Source organism: Mus musculus, chromosome 6, assembly GCF_000001635.26.
Source record: "Mus musculus strain C57BL/6J chromosome 6, GRCm38.p6 C57BL/6J".
Lineage (NCBI taxonomy): Eukaryota > Metazoa > Chordata > Mammalia > Rodentia > Muridae > Mus > Mus musculus.
The window spans coordinates 3,988,996-3,998,864 of record NC_000072.6 but is presented as its reverse complement, the minus strand read 5'-3'; the positions used below and the strand labels follow the sequence as shown (position 1 = coordinate 3,998,864).

The 9,869-nt window shown below is 37.2% G+C and overlaps 1 protein-coding gene across 5 annotated transcripts; it reads right to left on the bottom strand.

The window, feature by feature from the left end:
- Window positions 1-1,428: 1,428 nt before the first annotated feature.
- On the bottom strand, window positions 1,429-9,783 carry Gngt1 (guanine nucleotide binding protein (G protein), gamma transducing activity polypeptide 1). 5 transcript variants are annotated; one of them, NM_010314.3, is made up of 3 exons: window positions 4,779-4,857; window positions 4,546-4,648; window positions 1,429-2,213 (listed from the first exon to the last, which is right to left on the bottom strand). In NM_010314.3, exons 2-3 carry the CDS (start codon window positions 4,639-4,641, stop codon window positions 2,085-2,087), a joined length of 225 nt encoding a protein of 74 aa, NP_034444.1. In that variant the 5' UTR covers window positions 4,642-4,648; window positions 4,779-4,857; the 3' UTR covers window positions 1,429-2,084. The 5 variants fall into 5 exon arrangements, with proteins under 5 accessions (NP_034444.1, XP_017176877.1, XP_017176878.1 ...); XM_017321388.2 differs by lacking the exon at window positions 4,779-4,857 and adding an exon at window positions 9,566-9,783 and having other exon boundaries at window positions 1,964-2,213; XM_017321389.2 differs by lacking the exon at window positions 4,779-4,857 and adding an exon at window positions 6,372-6,993 and having other exon boundaries at window positions 1,964-2,213.
- Between the last annotated feature and the right edge of the window lie 86 nt (window positions 9,784-9,869).

Here is a 9,869-nt window from a genome sequence, read left to right as displayed (position 1 = left end):
TTCTATGTGACTGTTTCTGAGCTAAGAGATTACAAAACCCAAATAAAGATCATCCTTAGTTCATTTTATACATTTCAAAGAGTTATATTTGCTTGTTCAAAATTCTCCATGCAGGAGATGAACTGAGGTTTTAACTTTGAACCATCAGACTTCAACATCTGTATCAAGGTGTAGGATAGAAACTAGAGATATGCATTTAGAGTCTGCTTTGCCTGTTGCTGAATGTCCTAACAAAGACTTTGCATTCAATTAGAACAGAAAGGAAATATGGAACTGTTTGTTAAATAAACACTAACTTGTGGGTGGAAAACCCCTAAAGACAGACTTCAGTCCAAGAAATAATTACATGTAATAGTAAAATGGGTGGTGATGTTGCTATGGAGGAACAGGGAGTAAAGACAATAGATGGAAATGCTGGGGTCGGTGGAATAATTGACTTTTGTACTTCTCAGTAGAAGAAAAGTAATTTCTCCTTAGGAAAAATTGATGAGATTGCATAATTTACCCTGGAGTCTTTATAACATATGGTTTCTCAAATGAAGACACTCAGAAAAGGATGTCGACATCAGCCCATGATCCTGAGCCCTGACCTCAGACGTCTGCCAGACATCCTGAGTCTATAGTTTGCCTGTTTGGGAGAAAATGGGTTGGGTTGACTATTTCCTATGATCTAGTGGGAGAACACTGAGTGGACCTTCAGACTGTCAGCCAGAACCAATAAATAGTACACAGTTTGCTTTCTATCACCGAAGGGATGGGCATCACTTTGTCTTGTGGTATTCTGATGACTAAAGTATTCAAAATTCACTGTCCATGGGAGGTAGCAATTAGGAGACAATGATAATAAAATGCTTTGCTTTATGTAATTATACCTGTTGTTTCTTACAGAACCAGAGACATGGTGGCTGCAATGCCTGTTTTGTGTGACTTGCCCTAAGCATGGTATGCACTGTGATAGTGAGGACCTTTTATGGGAATGGAATGGAAAGGGTTATAACTGATAACATCTTGAAAGTTTTTTTTTTCTAGTTCTTTTTCTAATTTGTGATGGTTCATAGCTAAATGTTACTGTGTCTCACCATGTGTCAGACAATATATGCTGAGCATTTTAGTTGTATCCACAACCAGTATTATCTTCATCTTCATAGAGAAGAAACCATGCCTTAGGAAGAAGCATGAAAGCATCAAATTCGGTTAAGCAGGAAAGTGGCAAAGGCCAACTTCTATGTCTCCAAACCCTGTGCTCATAACTGGTTAAATTCACTATGTTCTGTGACCACAGACAGAACTCTTAATACAGTTGGCACTCTGGAAAAAAGTCACATCATTAGTGACAGGTAGAACTGAGTAAGAATGTACACGAAACTATGTTAACAATAGCCCTATTGATTGGGGTGAGGGAAAAAAGAAACAACTGAAAAAGTTTCAATAATTAATGTATATTATATATAATAGGCAATATGTAGTATACAATATACTACAATATACAGTACATATAAAGTATATATATACATAGTTTTTTGCTAAAATAAATTATCCGCGTATTGAAACAATAATCTTTGTAGGCCTGTGAGAAAATTGAGAATAAAATATGTTTAACTATAAAAATTCTAGAAGAGGCCGAGCGGTTGTGGCGCACGCCTTTAATACCAGCACTTGGGAGGCAGAGGCAGGTGGATTTCTGAGTTCGAGGCCAGCCTGGTCTACAGAGTGATTTCCAGGACAGCTAGGACTGCACAGAGAAATCCTGTCTTGAAAAACAAACAAACAAAAAACAAAAAAAACAGATAAACAAAAAAAAGTTCTAGAAAAGTATCATTAATATTGAAAGAAAAATGAAGGAATATAAAACTGCAAAGGCAGTTTAGAATACACTGCTTCTAAAGCAGGGTTCATCGATATTACACCTAATTCCTTGTTAAACCTTATGTGAAATACTTCATGAAAAAATGAGTTTACATATTATTACATCTTTATTTTTATTAAAATTTAATAATTTAAACAACATACACAGTTTAATTATATAGGAGAACAGTTTGCATTATCATTAAAATTCTAAATATTCTAAGAAAATGCCTTCCCGCCTATGAAATCACACAGCCTCCTTTGAGTTCCTTGAAGGGGTTTTTGTCTTCTGGAATCCCCTTCACTAGAGGGTCTTCTCCAGACCTTTCTTCAATATAATCTCTCACTTCTTCACAACATTTGGAAACCTTAAAAGGAAGGAGACAGAGATAACTCAGAATAAGAACAGAATTCTGCAGACGATACAAATGTATTTATTACAATATATTTCTATGTCACAGCTTTTGAAGATGATTCCATCTGTTTTCTGCCATTGCACACGTCTTTTCCAGGGTGGGAAAAAATCATTCCCACACTTCCCTTTTAGATGTCTCCAGAAGATAGAAAGCTGACCCTTGAGCTAACATTTCCTAACAGGCCCTTCCTCTAACTTTGTCAAGGAAACACAAGTGGGAGATTTCTCCAAAGTATGTCTCTCTTCTCTTCCTAAACCTTTAGTGTGAAGATGGAGGAGAGTGAGCAGTTGCTAAATTCCTGGCTTACTCTCAGTGTCAGATTCTCAGAAGTGCAGACTTGCAGCTTTAACTCAGTGACTGTTCCTAACAGTGTACAGCATATGCTCTAAGAGGTCACTGACTGGCTATTTTGTTTAGTAGCCCAGACACCTAGAACAGAGCCTGTGATGAACTGATGCTAACAAGCTAATGTCTGCCGAAACGGGCATTCATTTATAGCCTTATGATTATGATTTAGAAAACAACCAGGCTTCAGTGCTGGAGCTACATAGGTAATATTGTAAGTTATGTAAATAATTTAGTGACTTTTCCCCATAAAATTGTATACCATATACACATACATGTACAATTGTATATATGCATAAATATATATGTGCATTTTAAATTCTATATTTGGAAATAGTCCCAATCTAATGGTACCAGGAGATGAAACCTTTGACAGCAGCTTTCACCCTGAGGGTTAGCTCATGATCGATCAGTGTTAGCACTGAAAAGGACAGGTTCACTCCCTCGTCTTTTTGAACTATGTAAGAACTCACTGAGAAGATACTACCTGGGAATGAGGGCACAGGCCCTGGACTTGGATGAGCACAGTTCCAGAACTGTAGAGAATGACATCAAAATGATTTACCACGTATGCAAAGGCATGCAATGTGTTCTAATCTCTTACAGCAGCAAGAATAGACTAAAACAAAGTGTGTGTGTGTGTGTGTGTGTGTGTGTGTACATGCGAACATGCACATGTGTTCTAAATATACAGCAAAATATCTGTATAGGAGGAGGTGGGAGAAGAAAAGGAAGAAATAAACAGTAGTAGGAAGACAACATAGGATTGAAAAGAGTGAGGTTTACAGTATAATATTGTTATTTAAACTTGCAAAAGCAAGAATATTCTAAATAGTGGGAGAGATGGGTGATAGTATATGTCATGTTTACCCTAAATAAATAACTCCAAGGTGATTAACAAATCTTAAAATATTTACATTACTGACCAAAGGACACTCAGGAGCTCATTAGTATAATAAGGACTTTAGCTTGTCAGTTTTGTGTTCTTTTGTGCTGATTGAAGATTTGAGTTTATCTTTATATCAAAACAGGTTTTGTCACTATGGACATGACAGTTGGAGGCAATTATAAAAAAAAAAAACTAAGCTAAAATCTTAAATGTATTTGTTTAGAAGTAAGGTTTGAGCAATGCATGACAAGAATATAAACTCTTCACTCTGTTCTATTAAGGATGTGTATACATACATATATGCACACACACACATATTCATGAAGAAGTTTTTGTTTTGCTAATTTTTCTAAAGTGAAGTGAACTTACCCAATACACATATCTACACTCCTTGAGATTCAGTTACTGTTTGGTGAAAGTTTTCTATTGCCTTTTCTTTTCTATTACATTTAATGCAGAGACTCTGGTTCACACTATTCTCAAGAGCTATCAGATGGGAATTTTTTTCTTTTTTAGGAGAAACTCGTGAGGTGTTGTGGCTGAAATCATCTTTATTTGTAAAGGAAGACGAAGGTGGACTTATTTGTGACTAACCAGGGCAGGGCTGGAGAGAATAAGGTTGTACTTTTAAATACACCACCAACATCAAAATATTATATAAAATGAAGACTATCTCATCAACTTATAAGGAAGAAAACCAAAATGTCTCCATGCCTTGTTTCATTTTAGTACTTAGGTAAAACACCATCTGTTTCAAATTTTCCCCTATTTTCTTCTACTTGGTCTTTTTGTAAAGCTATAAAACATTTCTTAGCTCATTGGTCGTACCAAAACAGGCAAAGAGCCACACTTGGATCGGGAAAACTAGCTTTCTAACACTTGGGCTCATGAAATAAATTTAATTATTATCTTTCTTCAACACTGATTGTTTTCCACCAATAATTTATTTTTAAATACATTGATCTGTTCCAGTATATACTAAAGGAATTGAGAGGCTTGAATATTTGCCAAGCTGTCTCTTCCAGTGAATTCCAGAGGTCACCCGCTTACCATCATTCTCTCCAGTGTCACTTCCTTCTTAAGCTGGTCTACCTCCATCTTCAACTTGTCCTTTTCTGTCAGGTCTTCGATGTTGATCACTGGCATCTTCTGTCTGTGATAAAGATAGAGTGTAAGCATACACACCTGAACTGCACACACACACACACACACACACACACACACACACACACACACACACACACAGAGCCCACAGGCAGCCCATGCCTCTGCTTTGCACTTACCAGGGAAGCTGTTTTTTGGGTTTCTTTCAAATTGTCTATGATAACCAGCTCTCATGAACAAGCTCTCTGAACACTGCTCACACTGCATACCAGGCTTAGGATTTTAAAGCTTCTTCATAATCCCCCCTAATATGATTGAACTAAGCATTTCTCTTCCAACACCTGCCAGAAGAGTTGAGGGGAGGGGACTGTTTAGTAGCATGTAATATAAAGTAGTAACGCCCTTCCTTTCTTCTGGGCTTTTGCGGTCTGAACTTCTGGGTTTTTAACACTCCTCTCTTGCATCAAAGCCACCCGCCAAAGAATCGATGCCACTTAGTTGAGTCAGAGGTTATTTGGAGGACTGCCTATTAATCCCCAAATTGCTTGAGTATTTGAATTAATCTGGTATTAAAAGAGAACTATTTATAAAGAGTACCATTATTAAATGTATCATAGAGAATGGATTGAAATGTGAACCAGTGAAGCTGAATATCGTAAATAAACTTCAGAAACAAGCTATTATAAAATTTAGAAATGTCATTCAACAATACCTAGGATTTATAGGTAACCGCTGCAGCACATTGAACAAAGGGTGTTGAGCAGCTCTAACTTGTTAAAGGGCACATGTTGGTTCTGATCTACCAATGTAACTTTGGTGAGAGGAATAAACTCTTCTAGCATCTTCCTCTTACTTAGACTCACGGGTAATAGAGAAGATGGCTTGTTGGCTGTTGGCATAGCTGAAATTACTTGAAAGACATATTGTTATACTTAAATGACACCGTGTCTGTCCCCTGCTCCTCTCCTTTTCTGCTTTACATCTGCAATTTAATTTTCATATGGAAATATTTGTATGAAACGTGAACTATTCAGATCACGCACTGTTTCAGGCAATATGACATTGTACATTTCCAGGAGAATATTCTGCTAAGCAGCATCACAACAACTACTGTTTAAGTATGTGTTGTTTTCATTCTCAAAACATTTAGGGAAATATTGTATGCCTCCTAGCCTTAAGCTGTCCTATGCTTCCCGAGGAAGAGGTACTTCATGTATTTTTTTAAATAAAAACTCCGCATATGCAACACAGACCTAGAATGGAGCAGCCAACGCTGGCGACAGGAGCCTACTGTCACCTGTTAGGTTCACTTCCCCGACTCTGCTCTGTAAGAAATGATGCAACAGTACAGAGTCAGTTCTACCAGACCCTTGGCAGGTGGAAGCCCAGTCTCTGTCTTATTCTCATTTTCCCTCTGACTCCTCTGTAAAAGGAATAACTGTAGAACTTCACACGTGTTCCTCTGACTTCTTACTCACTGATACGACCATTTACACAAACTTCCCCACACTGGCTGTAGCACCACAGTATGTCTGAGAAGCAATTCGGTGTGTATTGTTATCACAGTTGACTGTTAAGGTTTATACACGGTAGAGTGCCTTTTATAAGGGTAACAATGAAAAGAATTTTGACTTAAGCAGATCTGAGATAGATCCACCAGTTGATTTTTCTGCTCCAGAATATTCTAGTCAATTACCAAAAGCAAATGACCATCCTTGTGTACTTGACAACTGTATGATTTTGACCAATTATTAAGCCTGTGACTTATTTACCTGAAATATAGATGATGGTAGAACAAGCCTTTATTAATTGGTATCCATGCATCTCCAATTTCTTAGACTGTACTTTCTTATGTGGCATTATCTGAGACCTCTTTACACACTCCTAAAGATATCATGTGCACATAATTTGGCTCCTTTGAGAATATATGTTGCTGTAGTCTACCGAGATCTCCTTTCCTAGGGTCAGGTATTCATCCACCATCTCCTGAGGTTATTGACTCTTACAGACAAATCTTGGTCCCAAGTTGGTTGTTGACTGTAGAACACACTTTGCCTGGACACGCCTGGGAGATTATGTTCTTATCTAGGCCCAAAGGATATAGCAGACAACTTGCCAGGGTGGTGCCGTAAAAACATAACTTTTTTTTGTCTTGACAGAAATCTTTGCTGGAACTGAAATTTTTCTAGTGCTCCAGGAAGGTCAGGATGAGGCTAGAATTCTTGTTACTAACATCTTCTGCCGATCCTACTTCCTCACTAAATTAGAGCTTCTCCATGAGTGTTCTCCTGGATGACTCAGTGATCTGAACCACAACCTGCATCTGGGCTCTGCTTCAAGGAAGTCTAATACTTGTCAGATGTTTCAGTCCTCACAGCTGCCCATTGTTCTGCATAATATTCACTAGAATAAAATCAAACATGCAGATGAAATCACCGCCTTACGGCATATTCCCTTGCTATAGGAAAGCATGACATCTATCTAACATCATTTTTAATAGGTGATTTCTCAATCGAGGTTTAAAATTAGATATGTTATATTTAATACATGTTATATACATTTTTTATTTTAGAGAACAGTCTTAGAAAATTCTAGAAAGCTTGCAAATTGAAAGCCCTAGGTCTGTGTGAAAAAAGTCAAAGAGACTTCACATACCGAAAGCAGGGAACACAAATTTCAACCTCCTCAAGGATACTGAGACAGATGAGAAAGAGCTTACGTGTGTGGGGAGGGGGTTTTTAATGTTTAGAGTTAAATAGCAGTTAAGGGTTCAAGGAAGTCAGACACAGCTAGTGAGACAGTTCTGTGGATAGAGGTATTAGTCACACTAAGCCTAACAACACGATTTCAATCCCTTGGGCCATAAATGTTAGAGAATCTCTACACTTATGCTAATACCCTCCAACCCCCAGTAAATAAATGTAAAAAATTAAATTATATATGTGTGTATATATATATATATATACACACACACACACACAATTTTTCTTCTTTGTGGTCTGACCATCTTACAGTGACACAACGCTTGTCCAGAATGCAAACACCCAGAATCACACAATGATGGGATGCTTCCAATATAAAAGCTCATCTTCTGGTCTGATGTGAATTCTACTTCCACACACTTCTTTTAAATTAATATAAATGGCTTAGTTGTTTCTTCATACTCAAGAATGCAGTTGAAAATTGAAAACAGACAACACTAAATTTTTCTTCATCCCTCATAGTCTAAGCTTTCAGGTTAGGCCAAAGCCCAATAAGGTAAGGTAATGGCTGGTGCTCATTGGGATGAGGATAGAGGACCACACTCCAGTTAAGAAGATGCTCGCTCCTTTTCTTCATCTTCTGTCATATGCCATCAAAGACTGCAAGAAGCAAAGGCAAAGCAGAGAGCAGCAAGGGGAAAGAGAAGCCCATGAGATGTACCCCATATGAAGACTGGTTCCCAATGGAAAAAATCAAGACCCCTAGGGGAGAAGTTTACATTTCACCAGTTTTGTGGCCTTAATACATAAGACAAACTTTCCTAATTCTAGACTGACTGCCAGTAAATGACAAACATTTGCATGACAAACATATGCATAATTATTTCAAACTTGGGCTTAACTTCACTTTACAACTAAATACAAAAATATATCATGGTTATTAGTTACAGTATGTTTTATAGTAATAAAATATATATTTTTAAGAAAAATAAGACCATGGTACAAGAGTATTCTACTCCTTTTAGAAAATTGTATGACCTGTCATAGTCATGGGATTGTATTTAGCACCATGTCATCAGGGATGCTGCACATTAGCAGCTTGTGGGCTGTATCACAATACAACAGCTCAATAAACGTTCTTGGTTTTTGTCTTTTTCCAAAAACCCATCTTCTTGCTTTAAAATGAGCCTCCGTTTTTATATTCCACAAATACAACCCTAGTACTATAGTGATGATTTTACATAGGCCCCTATAAAATATTTCCTATATGAATAAGACCGTGAGTTATACAAACTTCATGACCATAAATCCAGAAAAGAGAAGGAAGCACTGGTCCCCTTGACTTTTCTAGTTCTTAAGTGCTAAGCTAAACTAAAAACCAAATATGCCCAACAGTAATGCCATTTATCTAAAGGGTATTAAAGAGAATCTACACATTGGAAAATAGGAGTTAAACATAGCTGTTGGTATGAAATTTCTACTAAGATGTTTTCTATGCTTGTATCTTAATACATTGAGAATTCTTTTAAAAATGGTTTGTATTGACTCGCACTGAAGCAAGCAACCATATTTCACAGTGGGGTCAGTGCTGGGCAGTCAAAGGCCACTGTTCCCTTAGCTCCACCATCAGTGAGGGGGTTTTAAAACATGAAACTATGCAAGTGTGGACTCCATGTCTCCTCCGTGATATCTGTCATAATTCCCAATGAGTTTTTCCCAGAATTAACTAACATGAGCTAGTGCAAGTTAACATGAGCTAGTGCAAGTGGACTTGCTTTCTGTTTGTTTCCACATATTAGACACATGTGTGTTTCAAGCAAGAATTCCAGATAAATAAAGTATTTGTTACGAAGAATTAGAAGAGGGGGAAATTATTCAAATTCTTGCTTAGAAGCCATTTGTTCTGCATGGCGTACAGCACTGCGAATGCTCTAGTTATTTCTTGCTTTAGAAACACACAGTGTGCATAGTTTTGCAGAAATGATATTATGCTTAATAAACTTAAAATCATACAGACATAAACTTTTCTATAGTACCATTTCTTATCATATTTGGGGTTGTAGAACAAATAAGACCTAGCATCTTTTTATTTGTCCAATAATAAATATAGAGACATACTGAGATCCTATTTTCTGTGGAACTTATTCTAAAATCTTAAGTGTAAATCAGAGATAAAAGAGAAAAACTCACTTCACCCTCTAGAAACTTGCACTCTAGCAAGATAGGTAGATGATAGTATTTAAAAGTATATTATCCACATTTACCTGGTATCAAATAAACCAGGAAAAGAAGAACACGAGCCAAGCAAACAGGTATGAAGAAAGTTCCTGAGAAAACCAGACCAAACCAAACCAAACCAAAGAAATAAACCAAAATCCAAACACTAAACAACCAAGCAAAAAAACAACAAAACAAACACTCCCCACCCCCACCCCAATACATTGGCTGAAGCCTCTGTCTATAGCTGAAAGTCTCACTCGTGATTTTCTGGAAGCTGGAGATCAGAGCCTAATTTTCATCTACCCTAAGTTAATCTTTAGCCATGTAAAGAGCCACCTTTGTTCTCCT